Raw genomic sequence first — 21,229 nt, forward strand, 5'->3', positions numbered from 1 at the left:
TGGCTACTCTTCATTTATGACTCTGAACGCTGAGTCACAATTGGAGAGGGTGCAGAGGAGATTTACTAGAATGATAACCAGGGACGAGCGACTTTAGTTATGTGGATAGAATAGAGATTGTTCTCCCTACAGCAGAGAAAGTTAATGGGAGATTTAATAGAGGTGTTCAAAATTAAGAAGGGTTTTGATAGAGTAAATAAGGTGAAACTGTTTCCACTGGCAGGAAGGTCGGTAACCAGAGGACACAGATTTAAGATAGCAAAAGAATCAGGGAAGTCTTCTGGCCACCTTCTGTGCTGTATGATTCCATGACACCTCTTTAAGATCACTTCTCAAACTCCTCCTTACAAGGCTGAAAAGCTCAAGCTTCTCCAGTCTTTCCTGTACCCCTGACACTAGGGATCAACCTCAAGGCTCTTCTCTGTACCGCTCCCAGCACGTAAATGTCTTTCTGGTGTTCCATGGCCAAAACTGAACACATTGGTCTGACTAGGGCACTGTACAAGTATTCATTCCCTACACCTCATTTTCCCCTTTAACTTAACATACTTTGGTTTACATTTTTTTTCGCTTAATTGGGATCCGATTATATCAGCGAGTACTCACAAAATATACAAGCAGGAAATATAATCTTATAATTAGAATTAAACTGTTTAGAAGTGAATCTAAGAAAACAAAACCCTCACAGAAAGGGTTGAGAGAATGTGGAATGCACTGCCCCAAAGGCCATAGATGCAAAATTAATTGATTTGTTTAAAGAGTAAGGACTGAGAATTGGGATTAAAAAGATAAAGAGCTATCATGGCTAACCAAATGTCACAGCATACTCGATGGGCCAAATGGCCTACTACTACGTACTTTGGCTAAACAGAAAGAACTTTCATTTATTTAGCGCCGTTTACATCTTTCGGACGTCCCAAAGTGCTTTAGAGCCAATTAATCACTTTTGAAGTCGAGTAACTGTTACAATATAGGGAAACTATGGTCATCACTGTTGCATTGTAGTTACCGATACTTAGCTCAACACCGTGAGGGAGTTCAAGCAGATGTAGAGTTGCCTGCATAGAAGCTTACTGCCAACTGTAAAGTAATACTGTCCACTACTAACCCTGAACAATATCAGCCTTAGCTTGGTGATAGAACTCTCATTTCTGAGTCAGAAGGTCGTGGGCTCAGGTCCCACTCCAGGACTTCAGCATTTAATCTAGGCTGACACTTCAGTGCCGTAGTGGAGGAATGCTACATTGTTAGAGATACCATCTTTCAGGCGAGACATTAAACTGAGGCTCTATCTGCTTGTTCAGGTGAATGTAAAATATTCAACGGGACTGAGTTCTCCTGGTAAAGCCAATGTTCCTGCACACACTCATTACTCTCGCCTTCCATTGGACAAGCTCTGGCATACCATCTTGCTATCCAGCTTAGGCAGGAGCTGCCAATGAAAGTCTCTGTATTCAGGGACCTTCTTCTGCACCAATGAGGACCTGGGGTGGAGAATGCTGCATTGAGCAGTTGTTTTGAATCACTTCATAGATACTTAGGACGTAAGCCATTTCTACGGCCTGGAAGGAACAGTGCAGCATACAGACTTGAAGTGTGAGAAGTCGCAGCCCCCATTCTGTAATTTAAAGGGGCTGCTCTTAAACATTTGGCTCTTCAGCCCTATGCTTCTGACCTTTGGCCATCTGGGGGCAGGCAGGTCGGAGGATTTCCTCATGGGCCTGGCCAAAACAGCCAACCGTAGGTCCCCCCAGGAGGGTGGTTATGAATGCCTGCCTCTCTTTCCCAGTCTTGCTCGTACCCGGGTTTGAGGCCTTCCCTGACTGGTGGGGACCGCAGGATCTTTGCTGTGTAATTGACGAGGCAAATCAGATCATGATTTAGTATCATTTTTATTTTGTTAATATATCAGTTTAAGTAGACGACATGAGAATATTGTCTTTACGCTGCCCTCCTTGAAGTACTAGCAGTGGTGATTTTGATTAAATGGCACTGGGCTATTTCAAAATGATCCTGGTCAAGGCAACATTCATCCTTCAACCAGTACCAGCAATATATTAACTGGTCATTAATCCCATTTACTGCTTGTGGTAACTTGCTGTGTGAAGATTAGCTGCTGTGTTTGCCTATATCATGATGGGGAGTACACCTCAAAAATAATTCATTGGTTGTAAAGCACTTTGGGACATCCTGAGGATGTGAAAGGTACTATATAAATGCATGTGCTTTCTTTCTTTATAACTTCCATTTGTTAATAACTAAAGTTTCCAGTGATCTTTGATCCATTAGAATTCTATACAATGTAGTGAACATGGATTGGCTGCATACACTGGGATTCTATGTCTGGCTCAGATATACATTTATGTAGAATTACAAAACTAGAACAAATCTTCCAGAAGGTCTACTGAATAGTTTGTGCTGAAAACATATTTGATCTTTGAAAAAAGGTGACAAGTCAGCAATATTCACCAAAATTCATTTATAAACAGCAAGAAAAAAATGTAACATATTAAACAAATATTAAATAGAAATGAATTCACCAGGAAAGCCATATGCAGTCAATAAATAACAAAGACTATTCATATTATGAATCCTTCCATCTGTGGGACAAAAAACATTACGTACAATAGTCAATGTTACGCGCATTTCTATGACCTGTCAGTGGGAATGTCACTGCATATACACGATCTTTGTTCCTCCACTCCAAACAGCAGTTCCTCTTCCCTAAACAACGATATTAACGAGACGACCAAGCATTATGTTGAAGCACGTTGGGTGCCTACTCCCTATATTATCAGGTGTGGAGGCCTGAGGCTCACAACACGCCACAGCTCACTCGAATGTGAACGGCAAGCGCAGAGGTCTGGGAGCCTGCGCACAAGGCCCACCCCGGGCTGCGACTTTGATTCAACTTAGGCCCTATAAAGCGGCTAAAGTGCCTGAGCAGCGCTACAGCTACACAGCACCTGTTTGGAATGGGCGCTAAAGTGCAGGCTGCATTAATTCTCTCTCTATATATAAAAATTCCCAGGGAGCACCCCTCCCTCCCCTTGCGCGCCGATCTGTGTTCCTGTCCCCATTGAAAATCACTCGCTGCAGAATGGGTACCCAGCGGCCCTTTGGTGGCTGCTGGCACCGAATATTCCAGCCTGGGCACACACACAGTAATTTTCAATGCGCCTGGAGCACCATAAAATCACGTGAATGAGCTGATCTCATTATCTAGTGAAGTCAGCTTACTTGTGCACTACATTACTGGCCCCATCATGTACAAGGAGCTTTTGATGGTATGGGCACAAAATGCATTCTTCATCAACCTTCACTACGGAGGTACTGAATTGTTCTTAAATCTCAAAATCTTTAGTGTGCAGTTCTTGCGGAGTGCAAGAATAAAATATATTAAATGCAAATCATTCCTCTTAATAGATAAAATAGGCTATTTCTATCCTAACACACATATACCAGGCTGGCACGAGCTAAGCCTTTAAACAAACAAGCTTTCTTTCTTGTTCCATGAGGTATTTCTCTAAGTAAGTTCCTCTGTTCTCTATAATTTGTTTCTTTCCATTGTCCACCTGGCCTGACACATGGCAGCCGAGGTGGCGGGTGGTACTGCCTGCACCCACTCTGCCAATACATGGTGTGAATGTCTGGTAAAAGGTGCCAGGAGTCGCCCAGGTGTGACTCTCCCGTGGATCTTCCATTCTTCTTTGCTCTGTCATGTCACAGGCTCCACCTTGCGCATTGCTACCGAGTAGAGAGGGACTTGAACCCGACTCCTGCTCCATGGCATTGAGCATTCAACACTTCGCAATGCTGCCCATTCTAATATATTGGATAGGGAGGCATTGCATAACCTATATATATCAGCCTTAAAATATAGACCGATGACAGGCCCAGGTTACCAAAAAAGATTGAAAATTGTTAATAAACTTTGTGGATATCGCTACATATCAAACAAAATGCATTCTTCATCAACAATCACTATTAAAAGCTCCACAAATAGATGAAATAATGCATCTAAACTTCAGGGAAGCCAGTGCAAAGTTGTAAACTAATCTCTAGGTTCAGAGTATAGTCAGAAATGACTTGGGTTTGGGTTTAATACTTTTTTTGGCAAATTTAGTGTCCATCAAGGTAAAAGGAGGTTAGTATTGGAGAATGGAACAGTTTTTCACTCTTTCATCCACTGTAATCACCAAGAACTCCCAAGTCAGGTACAGTATGGGTTAGATACAGAGCAAAGTTCCCATTTCACAATCCATCAAGCACTTCCAGGCAAGGTAAAGCTCCCTCCACATTGCCCTAATATCCTACCTCAACTCCAACCTCAAAAGAGCAACTTACTTCCCCTAAAGTGACATTTTCACTTCCTAAGCTAATAATTGGGCAGTTTTGTTCAATGAGACTACATCCACCAGCAGCTGGATTAAGACCGAACCTGGCACTTCACTTAGGATCCACACAGCTGGTGGCCAGAAGAGACTGAGATCACAGCAATCTGATTGGATAAACGTCCAGGTTCAAGAAGCGAAAGGACATGGTTCGAAATCAACTCTACCACACTCTCCTCACGCGTCCAACGTCAAAAATTCTGTGTGATGTTAGGAGTTGCCAGGGACATTCTGCATAAAATAAGAGACGAGCAGAGAAAAGGCTACAAATTGTATACTGCCCAGTACCACCCATCACAGACATCGCAAGCAAAATAACGAGAATCAAAACTGTACATTGTTTAATAAAATTGGCGGCAGCTGAGTTTTAAAAAAAAATCTGAGAATCTATGACATTATGAAGGCCACAATTTCTTAAATGTTATCCACTGATGTGGGACAGCAAAATAAACCCCAAACCCATCCCGGAGGTTCAGAGACCGGGCGGCCATTTCATACCAGAATCTTTGCTGAAATAAAATGACTTTCATCATCATGGATGGCAGGCAGCGATGATTCACAAACACCGTTATATCTGTAATTGTGACGTTACCGAAGGTTTTTCTCGCAGGCCCACGTTCTGGATCCTTACACTAGAGAGAAAAAAAATTCCACAAAATCCCTGCGCAAAACAGTAGTAGGAATTGTAGGTCAAATTGTCGTCTGCTGTTTGTCTGTACAGTTTCGCTCAAGGTAGACAAACCGTCCCAAGACCTCTCCCCGCTTCCCAGCCACCTGGTTGGTGCTGAGACGGTTTAGTTGTCGGATGCCTACAGAAGTCGATCAAAATCTGGGCTTGATCCGAATTGGTTTCCCTGCAAGAGAAGAGAAAAGTTATTGATAGCAACAGAATCATAGAATTTATACCACAGAAGGAAACTTTTTGGCCCATTACACCTGTGCTGGTGCTAGCCTTCAACTAGCTATTCTTATCCCATTTCCTTGCCCTTTCCCCATATCCTTTTATATTCTTCCTTTTCAAAGGATGTTATCATCTCTACCTCAAAAGTCACCTTGATAAAGTGTTCCAAGTTCTAATAATGCTGAGTCTATGTCTCCTTGTTACCGATTCACCCATCAAAACATTTCATAATTTGAGCACCTCCTTAACCTTCTATCTTCCAGTGGGAAAAAACTCTACCTGATCTGATGGCTTAGATACTGAGACTGGTTGACTGGTTGACTCGTCAGGGAATTGGGAGTCTCAATGTCATAGAAACTGACCAAAAAAAAATTCAATGTCAACCAAATCACAAATTTAATCTACAAATCTTAAATTGTTTGCTTGAAAGACTGCATTAATGCAAATGTGCATACAGTTAATAATACTTGGGGTGGTCATATACTGGGCATGTTCAGTGAAGGGGGTTAATTCTAGCTTAGCGTGTAAAAACACAGACCCTGAAATTCAATGGGGTTCCCCCAGTTTCCTGCCGTAACCTAGCAGGAGGCTGGGGAACCCCTGTGGAGTTTTGGGGCCACCGTGTCAAAGTGTTGCAGTGGTGGAGTTGGTATATGTACTTCCTGGTGTGAAACTGAGCCATACAGACCAGGGGATGTTCTAAAGTTTATTCCCTTGTCTGTGCTGAGTTACCCAATTTCTGCCAAGGTAGAGCAGCACAGCAGATTGTCAGAGAAGTCGGCGCATAAGGAGAAGATCAACCAGGTTTTTCATCCCTAATCACTATTCGGTAAGCACTGCTGGAAAGGGTGTGCATACATGTATGTCTGGAGGGTGTGGAAGGAGAGGCATTGTTCGACTTGGCTGTTATATTCCCCTCAGTTGACATTAATGAAGGATGAAAGAGATCTGTATATTTATATATCATCTTTCACGACCTCATAACGTCCCAAACGCTTTACAGCCAATGAAGTACTTTTGAAGCATACTTACTGTTACAATGTGGCAAACGCAGCAGCTGGTTTATGCACAGCAAGCTCTCACAAGCAGTAACGAAACGAATGACGAGATCATCTTAGTGAAGTTGGTTGAGGGATAAATATTGGCTAGGATACTGGGAGAACGACCCTGCTCTTCTACGAATAGTGCCGTGGGATCTTTTATGTCCACCTGAGGGCAGACCGGGCCTCGGTTTAACATCTCATCCGAAAGATGGCACCTCCGATATTGCAGCACTCCCTCAGTACTGCACTGGAATGTCAACCTAGATTATGTGCAGAAGTCTCTGGAGTGGGACTGGAACCCATAACTTCCTGACTCAGAGGCGAAAGTGCTACCCCTGAGCCAAGTCTGACACTAACGGCACTTGGATGAGGTACAGGAATGTAGCTGCTGCCTGTGGAACTGTACCCTAGTGTGACTCAGTAGCTTTAGGAAAGGGAGGGAGAAAATTGAGAAGCTGAAAAAAAAAGCACTGCATATAAATCACACATCCTCCTCTGTAATTAGAGGGGAATCAGCACAAATGGTAATTACCATTAAAAACACTTCATTTGACACTGGACTGGAATTTCCTTAAAAGGACTCTGGGTGCTATAAGTTAGCTCAGCAGAACATTGAAGAAATACTGTAATTCTGTGCTTGCAGTTCCCTGCATTTCTACTAAGTAATATTAGAAATCTGTTCGACAGATGTAGGGGACTACCCCCAGCCACCACTAACAGGTCCCAGTGGCTCATTTTAAAAAGAAGAAAAAAAAATGTGCATATAATGAACTCACAGGGACTGGGAGTCAATTCCTAACACTTCCATGGAGGCTGTGGGTGCTACTCTGGTAATGAGTAGTTTGGCTGTGGGGGATTACAGAGCACAAATGAAACTTGCTTTTTTGGCTGAGTCCCAAATGGGAACATCATGGAGCGGGCTTCAGAGAGTAAAATACGATTTGTGTGAAAGATTATTTCTATAACTAAATATAAATTTTACAAAAAAAAAGCTGTGCAGGTGTAGGAATAGTAACGTGTTGTGCCACAGGTATGATAATGTGGACCTATGATTTTCCCATATGCAGTTGGTACAAGGGCTCCTGTATACAATTTATTTTAAATCAGAATATTACACCTCTAAACACAGAGTGCATTACATTGCAGAGTTCACCACATAACCAGAGTATTAAATCTCCTCTAACACAGAATGCATTACAATATAATACATGCTGGAATGTTCCACCTGTGTTTTGCTAAGTGCATCATAGACAATTGTTATATATCCATGAACAGAGTCCAGCAGGAGTCTATACCTATAATCACGTATAGAATATGTTTATTGATAAAGATCCGGAGCTTGAAATTTTGTGAGGCCCGCTCTACTGGTGGAAGTGCAGTGGAGTACAATTTCCACCCTGCCATACAACACTCCTCATACTATAGGGAACGGGTCAGCACCATGGTGCGCTGATGTAGTACAAGAATCCCGGCGAGGGTCTCCCCAAACATGGAGCATCCCAACTCTGCAGCTTCCAAAGCAGCTGTCGAGCTGACAGAGCTGAACTTCTGACCCCATATCCTCTCCATCACAAAGACCGCCTACTTCCACTTCCGTAACATCGCCCGTCTCCGCCCCTGCCTCAGCCAATCTGTTGCTGAAACCCTCCTCCATGCTTTTGTTATCTCCAGACTCGACTATTCCAATGTTCTCCTGGCCGGCCTCCCATCTTCCACCTTCTGTAAACTACAGCTCATCCAAAATTCTACTGCCTGTATCCTAACTCACACCAAGATCTATATTGGCTCCCGTTCCAGTTTTAACATTCTCGTCCTTGTTTTCAAATCCCTCCATAGCCTCGGCCCCCACCCCCTCATATCTCTGTAACCTCCCCATGTCCTACAACCTTCCGAGAACTCTGCGTTCCTCCAACTCAGGCCTCCTCCTTCGTTGCCCTACCATTGGTCCTATGCCCTAACCTCTGGAATTCCCCCCTAAATTTCTCCACCTCCCTATCCTTCTTTAAGACACTCCTTAAAACCTACTTCTTTGACCAAGCATTTGGACACCTGTCCTAATCTCTCCTTCTTTGGCTTGGTGTCAATTTTTATTTGTCTGATTACACTCCAGTGATGTGCCTTGGGACATTTTACTACATTAAAGGCGCTATATAAATGCAAGTTGTTGTTGTTGAGCTGTCTCTGGAAGGGGATCAATTCCTTCCAGGACCACTTCCCTCGGGCATTTAGAGGCTTTTACTAAATGAACCTATACCTGCTCTCAGTTATAGGTTCTGTTAGGGCTACCAGGAGACGGAAAGAGCAGAGTTTCCCGTTAAAGCCCAGTCATGCCTACTTGATGTGGGGGCAAGAGGAAGGTCCACCCACAGCTCCCATCCCAGAATTTCCTGGCCTCCTCTGAATGAGGTGTATCCTGGTTCTACCCCATTCCCTCCTCTCCCAGATAAGCCTGGCCTTGGATTGGATATTCAGCCCCCTTGAACACCAGCAACACTGGTTTCCTCGGTCACTGCTGAGAGTATTATTGGAAGGTGTCAGGAATTACAAAGTAAGTTAAAGCCCCTATATTGACTCATTTGTTAGTGAAAGTAGAAGCTGCAGGCATGTCCTAGCTACTTACACGTGTGGTAACAAGGGCACTGGGCATTAGATCCGTGCAGGTTTTATGACAAAGCATGATTTTGAAGTTCTAATACCCAGAAAATGAAGGCATTTTCCTTCAGATACACTGCTCTGTCTTCAAGAAGCTTCAGAAAAAGGCAAGCTTGTAATCTCATGCACATGTCCCAACATATTTGAAGACAACAATGCAGGACCTGCAAAGCTGTTTTTATACTGCGCAAGATCTGTGTTAGAGGTGACTGCAATGACGGACTAAACTTGCCACATACCATAAGGCTGGCTACTGGTAAGACTGTGGCTGGGATTTCAACCCCCTTCACCCAGTAACAATGGTGCGAGGGAGGGGTTAAAATTTGAAAATTCTAGCTCCTGGATCCAACCCTCTGTGATCCCGGGTATGGCGACTCATGGCATCAATGAGGTTCCCACTAAAGGCAGGCGGGGGCTTACATAATATTCAAAAGTCATGGCCCGATGACGTCATTAGCGCCGCAACGTCATCTTTACTTCAAGTAAGGGCCAGTCCCGCACTGTCTGCAGCCTCAGAACATCGCTGCTGGAGTTCCTCAGGGCAGTGTCCTAGGCCCAACCATCTTCAGCTGCTTCATCAATGACCTTCCCTCCATCATAAGGTCAGAAGTGGGGATGTTCGCTGATGATTGCAGTGTTCAGTTCCATTCGCAACCCCTCAGATAATGAAGCAGTCCATGCCCGCATGCAGCAACACTTGGACAACATCCAGGCTGATAAGTCTTGGGCTGATAAGTGACAAGTAACATTCGCATCAGACAAAAAGAGAGTCTAACCATTTGACATTCAACGGCATTACCATCGCCAAATTCCCCACCATCAACATCCTGGGGGTCACCATTGACCAGAAACTTAACTGGATCAGCCACACAAATACTGTGGCTACAAGAGCAGGTCAGAGACTGGGTATTCTGCGGTGAGTGACTCACCTCCTGACTCCCCAAAGCTTTTCCAACATCTACAAGGCACAAGTCAGGAGTGTGATGGAATACTCTCCACTTGCCTGGATGAGTGCAGCTCCAACAACACTCAAGAAGCTCGACATCATCCAGGACAAAGCAGCCCACTTGATTGGCACCCCATGCACCATCCTAAACATTCACTCCCTCCACCACCCGGTGCACCGTGGCTGCAGTGTGTACCATCTATAAGATGCACTGCAGCAACGCGCCAAAGCTTCTTTGACAGCACTTCCCAAACCTGCGACCTCTACCACCTAGAAGGGCAAGGGCAGCAGGCGCATGGGAACACCACCACCTGCACGTTCCCCTCCAAGGCACATACCATCCCGACTTGGATATATATCGCCGTTCCTTCATCGTCGCTGGATAAAAATCCTGGAACTCCCTCCCTAACAGCACTGTGGGAGAACCTTCACCACACGGACTGCAGCGGTGCACCACCATCTCAAGGGCAATTAGGGATGGGCAATAAATGCTAGCCTTGCCAGTGACGCCCACATCCCATGAATGAATTAAAAAAGACAACGACTGGCCAGAAGAGGCCAAGGTAAGTTTTAAAAAATTCCTTTTCTCCAAACTCCTTGTGGGCCAGGAGGAACAGGATTGCTCCCTACAGGCTCCCACAAGGAGTTCCCGATCCACTCCAGCCTCTGCTTCCACTGACTGCCAGGAAAAACATTTACGACATTGAAAAAATATCAAGTGCTTGGGAATAAGATTTTTTCACCAGAACTTTCCCATAGCTCATATTTCTACATTAAAGTAAATTAGTGCGAATGAATATAAAGGGAAACAAATATGCCCCATGTAAATATTCCCTTACAGTTGGTCTTGGAGCCTTTAAAATATATATTTAACCAAATAAAATTTAATTTGACATAAATTATGGGGAAGCTTTTTTACAACATGCTGAGAGATCTGCCAGCTATTGAAGTGTTACACAAAGATGCAGATACAGCTTAAAAAAGACAGCTCTGACTTCTCGGGCTTCCGATGGGGCAGGCGCCACTGATGCGATGGTCCGGTCTGAGTATGTTAATGACCCCTTCCCCATAATATGAGGAGGGTTGTACAGCAGGGTGGAAGTTGCACTCCTCTGCACCTCCACCAGCAGAGTGGGCCTCATTAAATTTCAAGCTCCGGGTCTTTGTCATTAAAGATAGCCTATACATGGTTACAGGTATAGGCTCCTGCTGGACTCTGTTCATGGGTATAACACCTGTCTATGATGCATTCTGCAACACACAAGTGGAACATTCCAGCATGTATTATATAGTATAGAGGAGATGTATTAGAGGAGATTTAATACTCTGTATGGTTATGTGGTAAACTCTGCAAAGTAATGCACTCTGATATTCCGATATAAAATAAATTGTATATAGGAGCTACTAGCCCTTGTGCCAACTGCACATGTGGAGATCATAGGTCCATATTAACATACCTGTGGCACAGCATGTTAATACTCCTACATCCACACAGCTTTTTTATTTGTTAAATTTATATTTAGTTATAGAAATAATCTTTCACACAAATCACATTTCATTCTCTAAAGCCCTCTCCATGATGTTCCCAGTTGGCACTCATCATGGCAGACATCATCACTAAGAACAGACAATAAAAGCATCAATTTTTGAGTAAATATTTGTACTTTTTTACCAAAATTAAAGGCAGCAAAAGTAACAATAAGGGAGCATTTATCTTTAAGTCGGTGGCTCTGTGCGGTTAGCATCAAGTGACTTGATATCGATGTTTTCTCCAAATGGACTCATGTTTATCCGCCAATCTCTGGCGAATAGTGACTTAGAAAGTTACAAATGGAAGCATTCTTTAAACAGACCGGCTGCTGGAAAGGACTCAAGTTGAAAATAACTTCTATCTTAAACACTTGCTGCATTTAGTCTGCATAAGTGAAGTTATCATCCAGTAAATTTCTATTACGCATGAAAAAGGAACCAATGAATTTTGAAAGCTTGTAACACTCACACAATAAAGAGATTTTATACTGAATATTGCACACTGGACTGTTCAGACCAGTCTGCCACTATAGCTTGATGAGATGACACAAACAAGCGAATGTGTAAGACAGAATGCGAAACAGAAAACAAGACTGACAGAGAGATGGAATCCGAAAGCGAAAGACACAAATACCATTTCACAATGACAGCATGCCCTACCGTAGTGACCAACCTGAACCAGAGTCGAGATCCAACATCACAGGCCTGAACTTGTTAATTTCTGTCACTTCGTTTAATGTGACAATGAAATTACACCAAATGTTACACAACCTCCAAAATTATCTCATTTTAAGAGGTAGGTGCATTCATTTTATGCCAATTCACAGTGCTGCCATTAGCTCAAGGGAAGGCATGATGAATAGCTGCTGGGAGATCAGGGCTATTTGCTACACCCGTGGTTGCTTACCCCATTGAAGCGGTCAAGGACAAGACCTGCAGAGTGATAGAATGAGGTCCATGCTGCCACCATGGTCTTGGTGGAATACATCATAGTATCCAGGGTGGGGAATGGTAGCGGTTATGTCACTGGATTAGTAAGCCAGGAGTCTGGACTAATAATCCTGAGAACGTGAGTTCAATTGCATCATGGCAGGTTGAGAATTTGAATTCTGTTTAAAAAAATCTGGAAATAAAAAGCTAGAGCTGTAAAAGTGACCATGATTGTTGTAAAAACCCAACTGGTTCACTAATGTCCTTTAGGGAAGGAAACCTGCTTTCCCTACTAGGTTTGGCCTATATGTTATACCAGTCCGCACACCAACGTGGTTGACTCTTAACTGCCCTCTATAGTGACCAGCAAGCCACTGAGTTTTATCAAACCACCACAAAGAATTGTAGGGTTTCTAGATGAAGGCCCACCACCATTTTCTCAGGGTTATTAGGGATGGGCAATAAATGCCGACCTTGCTAGCGACCCCCACATCCCAAGAACAAATAAAGAAAAAAAGAACTTGTTGAGTGTCTGATAATAACTGCAATTCAGAGTTTAGCTGACAAACTGTTTGAGCTTTTTTTTTGCAGTTTATGATGTCACCTGCACCCCTTGTTTGCAATATTTCCACTGTAATACATTTCCTCAGGAAAAAAAATTCCTGATGGAATAAAATCAGAATCGGGAGCCTCGTTACCAACAGGGGTTATGAAGCAAACTGATTTATCTTCAATGTAAGCCTCACTCAGCACCAACACAATTTCTTAATGTGCACAACGCACAATCAATTACTCAGCTTTAATAGCAGTGGCATAAAAACAGCAGTCACTTTATTAGGCTGTTTGTGTCCTGCATTGCGAACGAACTGCTACTGTAATTAAGGCTCCCTTTAAAAACTGCTGTCGTTTGCACATTTTTAATGATCTCGTGCCTTCAGATCGTACCAGGACCCTGCCTCAGCCATTACAGGATTGGGATTAGACACAAACATTTCATTAAAGTTTACACGTCCCTTCAAGGTACTCCTCAGCCACGTTAGTCTTGGGGAATGGAATAATTTACCATTTTCGGGCACTCTGTCAGCACAGAGCTCTGCCAGGCTAAGTACGGCATGGTTCCCGCTGCTATACCCCAACAATGTGTGTCAATTCCAACCTCAAAACAGCTCCCTCTGTTGTACCAGTGCGACATTTTGTTTATTTTCCACATCAGCCATCCTGTGGCCTCTCAGTGAGACTGCCAATTTAGTGTAAAATTGGAGACAGTTTTTAAAATCTTTTTGTTGTGAACTCATGCCTACTAGGAATGAGATTGAGAATGCCCAACTCATTTCACATAGGTCCCTTATGGCCAACAGTCAGAGGAGAGTTTCATCTGAAAGCAGGTTTCAGGGGTGAAAGACATCTACTTAACTGACTGTGCATCCGCATTTAACTACTTTAATATGGTTTATTACTTGGCCCCAAATGTTTGGGCGTTTCCAAGTTAACATTTGTGTGTTTCTGGATCTTGATTGCGACAGAAACTTCATCTGTTGACTTGTATGTTTCTCGGTGGCTGGAAACAGCAAAAATCACCAACAACAAGAAAGCATGAGAGACAAGAGATCACTCAGCGCATTGGGAACAAAGGCTATCCTTCAGTGTCACTGAAGTATAAAAATCGCAAACAAATTCTGTTTGTTGAGCTAATGTACTAAGATATATACCATTATTTCTAATGTACATACTTGAGTTATTGGATTGGGTGATTTAGAATACAGTCAATATATATTATAAATACATATACATGATCAGAACATGAAGAGTTACATCCATAATATTACGGTTGTCCGTCTCAAACCTTTACCTCATTAATGTGAGGTAAGATCACTTAAACATTTAGACGGTGCCTCCAATGCACAGCACGAAACGCACAGGGAGTATATGGAGGTCAAGAAAGCAAGTTATTGGACACCAACTGCTCACGAAGGGCTGCTGTTTGCCCTTAAAGATGAACCTGTTTTTAAAAAAAAATGACTTGCAGCAAAATAGACCTGATTTGTAGATTGGGCATGGGAGGCTAAGGTGCAGGAGGACCTGCAAGGAAGAATGGCCCCATATGGGGGACAGCCAATGGAGACCATACATTTTTTTTTTTGCTAGCTTCCCTTGAAGTGCCCATTACAAACAGCATTAAGAGTTTGGAGCACTACTGAGGCCTCCACGTGCATTATGGGGCTTGCTCCTAATTAGCATGGGAATAAAGCCTGAATGAGCTTTGCGCACAAAGTATGCATAGGCCTTATGCAGATTCAGTACTTGTGACCTGCACTTTGGAGTGCTGGGCACAATAGGGGAGATTATCCTGAGTCTGTGCCTAGGTGTACTGATTTCCCTGCGCACAGTGAATATCGAAAAATCTAATAGTTGGGAGCGCACGCCTGTAAAGGAACCTATGTGACTTATCCCCATTTAAATTAATGGAGGGAAATCAGTTGAGTTCATTTATGGATGTGCACTCCAACCATAGAAAGGTTACAGCATGGAAAGAAGCCATTCGGCCCATCGAGTCCACGCCGGCTCTATGCAAGAGCAATCCAGCTAGTTCCACTCCCCCGTCCTATCCTCGTAGCCCTGCAAATGTTTTCTTTTCAAGTACTTATCCAGTTCCATTTTGAAGGCCATGACTGAATCTGCCTCCACCACCCCCTCAGGCAATGCATTCCAGATCCTAACCACTCGCTGTGTAAAAAAGTTTTTCCTCATGTCACCTTTGGTTCTTTTGCCAATCACCTTAAATCTATGTCCTCTGGTTCTTGACCCTTCCGCCAATGGGAACAGTTTCTCTCTATCTACTCTGTCTGGACCCTTCATGATTTTAAATACCTCTATCAAATCTCCTCACAACCGTCTCTGTTCTAAGGAGAACAACCCCAGCTTCTCCAGTCTATCCACGTTACTGAAGACCCTCATCCCTGGAATCATTCAAGTAAATCTCTTCTGCACCCTCTCTAAGGCCTTCACATCTTTCCTAAAGTGTGGTGCCCAGAAATGTGGCTGAGCCAGTGTTTTATAAAGGTTCATTATGACTGCCATACTTTTGTACTCTATGCCTCTATTTATAAAGCCCAGGATCCCATATGCTTTTTTTAACCGCTTTCTGAACCTGCCCTACCAACTTTAATGATTTGTGCACATATACCCTCAGATCTCGATGTTCTTGTACCTCTTTTAGAATTGTGCCCTCTAGTTTATAATGCCTCTACTCGTTCTTCCTACCAAAATGTATCACTTCGCATTTTTCTGTGTTAAATTTCATCTGCCACGTGTCCGCCCATCCCACCAGCCTGTCTATATCCTCTTGAAGTCTATCACTATCCTCCTCACTGTTTAGTACCCTTCCAAGTCTGATTTTCCTGCATTCAGGAGATGCAGACCCAGGAAAATCTCCCCTATTAGGTGCTTAGCAGATCTCAGTACCCAATAATGCCAGGCAGCAACCTGCAATGTGCAGCATCAAGGGCGTCCTTATTAACCCCCAACGATACACAGGCAGAGACAAACATGGAACCTCTTCAGAGTGAATACTTACACACAGCACTTAAAAAAAAACACAATTCAGGAAGGCTGCAAGGTTGGGTAATGTAGCTCTGCATCAAAAATGAACACTACTACTGTATCAGGACAATGCAATTCAGGAAACTGAATAAATTACAGGAGCTTTTGCTTGCTACGAATGACAAATGAAATTCTAAATGAAGACTGAAGAGGCATTATAGTTTGTTGTAATATATTGCAACATTAAGTGAATTAAAAAAAATGGAACAAATCTGTTTTCCTTCAGGGCCAGTAATATTCAGTGTTATTTGCGAAATATTCACCTTGTGATGGGCAGGCATGGTTGAGGTGACATCAATATGACACGTCTAAAGATGGAAGAGTCAACTCTCTACGGAAGACTCAATAAGTCAAGACCTGAGCCAAACAGATCGGCACCCATCCCAGGGAGCTTTTGATGACTGACCAGCTCATTAATGGGGCTAAAGGGGTAGATCTCTCAATGGGAGCTGTCAATCTTCCCACTCAGCTCTAAATAACTCTATAGGCGAATAACCTAACAGATAGGGTGTTCCTAGTTCGACAAGCAAAAATTCATCTTTTGACCTTTGGTCTTCTTATCTAATTTCCTTGGTGGCTACATCATAGAGTACTCAGGTGTTCTTGCGTATGGAGTGCTATGTAAATGCAAGATGTTGTTGAGCCAACCTGCAGCCTTTAGTGGGTGGTACAGCATGTTGCTCCATTACTGACTTCCCCACTCCACACCCAGTAAGAGTGGACATTGTAATTATATTCCCACAGATGCACAACTTAGCTGGCAGTAACTTGGCATTCTTCCTCAGAGTGTCTATACAATTAAATAGCAAGGGAGGCGATAATGTCACATGGCTGCAGTAAGGCGGAGCTCCATTTTCAGGGTAATGAATGCAAAGCTCCATATTATCTCTAAGCCACCCCATAAATCACCAGAGAGTGACACAGCTAGTCAGCACTTGGTGACTAGAAGTACTGCTTTTTCAGCCGTGTCATACCTTAGCTGACACATGAAGATACACAGTGAACAAACCACATTGTGGTTTAAAAGCTGGTAAGGCATTAGGACCATATGGAACTCTTGGCTCCCAGTAGCAATTACAGGTAGACACTGATTAAAAAGGAGCCCTCAGACTCAAGATTGTACCCACACTGTCCAAAATTTGTGACAGGAGGATTACGCGAAGAATAACGTGGGTTGGGGAGGGTGTGGCTATGGAGAAACAGAGAGGATGAAAGAATACGAAAATTAAAATGAAACAGAGACAACAGCCTTGAAATTACGCCGTGGGGTAGTAGCAAATCCTGAACGCATTGATGCGAAATTCCTTTCTGCGCTATTGTAACGGAGACATTAACCAGCTTGTGTCAAACAGGTTAACTTATTTTTCTTAAAAGAGCGGAGGAAGGAATTTCACAGAAGCTCATTCAACATCCATCGGCTAGTATCCATGCCGGAATTTCAAGCCCACGAAATATTAACAGTGGGAATGGCATGTCACAAATCTATACTGAAGCATCACTTGTGGCATGAGCTCAAATATTCAGAATTTGAACACGTTATACAACCCACCATTCTGAAGGGTGGATTTAACATTAATTTTTATCCCTTTGTCGACTTTAATGGAAATTGCTTTCATTGAGCTGTATCGATATTTTCCCAAAGCTTTCACTATCTTCAAAATATATTCAGACTGCACTGGCACTTTCTTAGGAGATGGATATAAACAAACTTTATTTGGGACGTAACCGGCTCTGGCATTGATTCATGACTTTTTCGCTAATTTATGTAAAAACAGTGGAGTCCATTTAACAGCTCTCTGCCCTTAATAAAATACCCATACATCAACCAAATGCAAAGCGATCACTAAGTTCAGCATAATTATCTGTATTTAACCCTTGCAGAGCCCAAACGTGAGTTAGAGCAGACTGAAGGCTGATAAAGTTGCCAGATATCATGTCTTAAGTGTTTGCTGTTTAATACTTGCAAGTTTACTTCTCTGCTAAGCCATAGTACAATTTATTCTTGGTTAAACCCCTTGTCCTGGTATATGCCTTGTTTATTCTGACTTTTGTTTTTCCCAACCTCTCTTTAAAGTTGTGACTCACACTCGGTACGTTTCCACAGATGCCAGCACTTCTGTGTGAGAGCGCCTGGGTGGTGGTGGGGGGGGGGGGGGGGTGGTGAGGGGAAATCATAGTTCAGCCTGACTGTCCCACCCTGAAGAGTCACGCTGAAGTCTCTGGACAACAATGAGGAGTGGAAACCAATTCCACTTCCCATTCCCATTCCAGCCCAGGGGCGCCTCTTTTCTCATTCTTTCCTCTCCAGCCGCAGTTCGGATTAGGATTAGCAAGCTCAGCAAAGACTGGGGATCAAATGTGCTTTGTGTAGCTCGTTACTGAGCTGACTTATTCACTTTAATGTTTACTACTGCGTTTGGGCAGTCTCAACCCAATTCTTCAGAGTCAAGCACTTCCAGTTCATGTGTAGTGCTGTTACGTGGAGATATTTGGGTAATCTGTATGGATGGTAATCCATTCCCCTGCACTAATGTCCTCACCTAAAAAGAGTGTCATTAAAAACTGTTTAAAATAATAGATATTTTAAGTTTAAATTAAGTTTCTATTGCGTGATTTTGGGTTGCTTCACATGGCATTGCAATAAGTATCGCTCTGCAACGTCTCACTAAATACTCTTGTCCGTTCTCCTGAACCTTGTAAAAAGTTAAAGAACAAACTTGCATCCCAAAGTGTTTAAAGCCAATGGATTATTGTTGAAGAGCAGTCACTGTTATGTAGGCAAATAGAGCAGGTCAATTTTCACACATCATAATCATCCTACAAACAAATGGATAAATGAATCTATCCATATCTATCTGGTATTAGCTGAGGGAGAAATGATGGCTGGGGCACTGGAAGAAGCCCTCTGCTCTTCTGCAAATAGTGCCGTGGCATCTTCTTTGTCCACATGAACAGCTAGATGGGGCATCAGTTCAATGATTCATCTGAAAGATAGTACGACCGACAATGTAGCACTCCCTCATAACTGAAGTGCTAGTCTAGATCACGGATTCACACCTGTATTTGGGCTTGAACCTATAACCTTCTAACTCAGACAACAGTGCTAACTACTGAGCCCAGCGGACACTGAACTGGCAAATCCACTTGAACTATTTCACAGTCATCTGTTTTGTAAGATTACACATAACATGCATATTTATTACTGCCAACATTTCTCTTCCCACTTCATCGTGTGAAGGCACTTATTCCTTAATTAGGTACATTTCCACAGGCACCAGTTGCCATCCAGTATCTCACTCAACTGGCCCTTATTCACATGTGAATCTTGAGAGTAAATAGCAGTAGTCCATTTGACCGTGGGTAGAAATCACAGCATAGCCTGACCCTGCCATCCACATATTCATTTCCAGGTGGGAGTGCTGGTCAGCAATTTGGAGTGAGAACAGGACAATCTTGCCCACCCTAATCCAGGGGTGTTGAGTCCAATTGTAACGGCCCTATAGTCACTCAGCACAGAACTGGGAATGAATCCTGGATCTTCTTGTCAGTATGGCTCAGCAACTTATTGTAGAGACATATTGAACCAATGGAGGAATCTGGATTACATGAAATTAAATAAAGGCCTCAGATAGTGGTTGTCATGCTTCCCTCAGTGCCATTTAATGGTTTACTTTACAAATTCACCCTCTCTAAGAAATTGCATCTAAGAAAGACACCTTGGAATAACAAAATGCTCTCCCAAACCATCACTGACTGTGACACACATCTAATCTTCTGAGGCAATTTTAGTATAAATATTGCCCTGGTCTCCAAAGAGCAAATCTCAGCCCTTCCCAAATCTCTACTATTCAACCCTGCCCAGTTGCCTTCCACAGCCTCCCCATCCCCAACACATTGGCACAGAACGCCCATTGGAGCCATTACTTATTCCAGTGCCTTTCGTTCCATTTCCTGATATTTATTCAGCTCTTTTTCCTAAGGATCTAAATCAACACTGCATCACCTCCTCTTTCTAATAACCTGCTTAAAAATGTAACTATATTGGACACCATGTTCACTATTAAACGATGGTTTGTACGGTTGACATTTGGTTGGCTGACAAGTTCTTTTTTAACCTCTGATTATACAAGTTGATGGAAAGGTTCAGGAACCCGAGCTTGCTGCCTCACAGACTGCATGGAAGATAAAGTGCTACAAAATATATATTTATATTAATATATTTATATTCATATATTTAAGAAGGAGCTAGATAGATTTCTAGACACAAAAGGCATCAAGGGGTATGGGGAGAGAGTGGGAATATGGTATTGAGATAGAGGATCAGCCATGATCATATTGAATGGCGGAGCAAGCTCGAGGGGCCAAATGGCCCACTCCTGCTCCTATTTTCTATGTTTCTATAATAAAGTGCTACATAAATGCAAGTCTCTTTTTCAATGATACAGGGAGAGGAAGGGGAAGGGAATGAAAACGATGGGGGTTAAATTGCCAGTGTGTGTGAACTGTGAGTTATGGATGTGAGGCTTGCAACAGTGATAAGTGTGTGAGGATGAGGTAAACCATATGAATTGAAGGGTTGAGTACTGATTGGTAGGTGGGTGATGGGGGTGTAGTGAATTGAACAGTGGATGAAGCCAGTGGTGCAGATGGTAGGATATGCCACTTGAAGGTTGAATTCACTCACTCACCTTGACAACTCGTGTTAAATCACTGAACTTCTTCCTGCACTGCATCCAGGCTCTTGGAACTATGCTCCTCCCACTGCCTCTTTAGCATATGTCTGGATGGTCTCCTGCCCCCCACTGTGGATACAGAACGTCCCCCCTTCTCTCTGCCTCTTGCACCAATGCCACAGTGCATTATCAGAGAACCTTGATGCACGCTCTCGCCTCGGCTCAGCCATTCTTCAAAGTATTAGTGGACTGAATCACTTCACGAAGGACTCCCAACACTTCTTGCAGTCACAATGCACCTTCTCTAAGTGGTGCATGCTGCCTTGAAGAAACACGAACCACTCGCAATATACGGCCCGCTGCTGATGCATGCAGCCAATCAACAGCGCAGGTAGTGCTGGCTGCGTGCAGCAATCATTTAACAGCAGGCAGCACAAATTTAACGTGCTTCCGGCAGCACAACAAACAGGCGCGGGTTAATCACGTACTGCAATCCCCCGCCCATTTTCGGCGGTTATCCAATTTAACCACCAATTTCTAGAGAATGAGAGCAATTTTGA

The 21,229-nt window shown here is 43.2% G+C and overlaps 1 protein-coding gene across 1 annotated transcript in view; it reads right to left on the reverse strand.

The window, feature by feature from the left end:
* Positions 1 to 2,462: 2,462 nt before the first annotated feature.
* The window catches only part of zc3h3 (zinc finger CCCH-type containing 3), a 260,428-nt gene continuing 241,661 nt past the window's right edge, over positions 2,463 to 21,229 (reverse strand). The window contains exon 12 of the mRNA XM_067978747.1: positions 2,463 to 5,248. Within this exon, the coding sequence (XP_067834848.1) occupies positions 5,217 to 5,248 (32 nt within the window). The 3' untranslated portion in view covers positions 2,463 to 5,216. The remainder of the gene's footprint in view (positions 5,249 to 21,229) is intronic.

Source organism: Heptranchias perlo, chromosome 3 (assembly GCF_035084215.1).
Source record: "Heptranchias perlo isolate sHepPer1 chromosome 3, sHepPer1.hap1, whole genome shotgun sequence".
NCBI lineage: Eukaryota > Metazoa > Chordata > Chondrichthyes > Hexanchiformes > Hexanchidae > Heptranchias > Heptranchias perlo.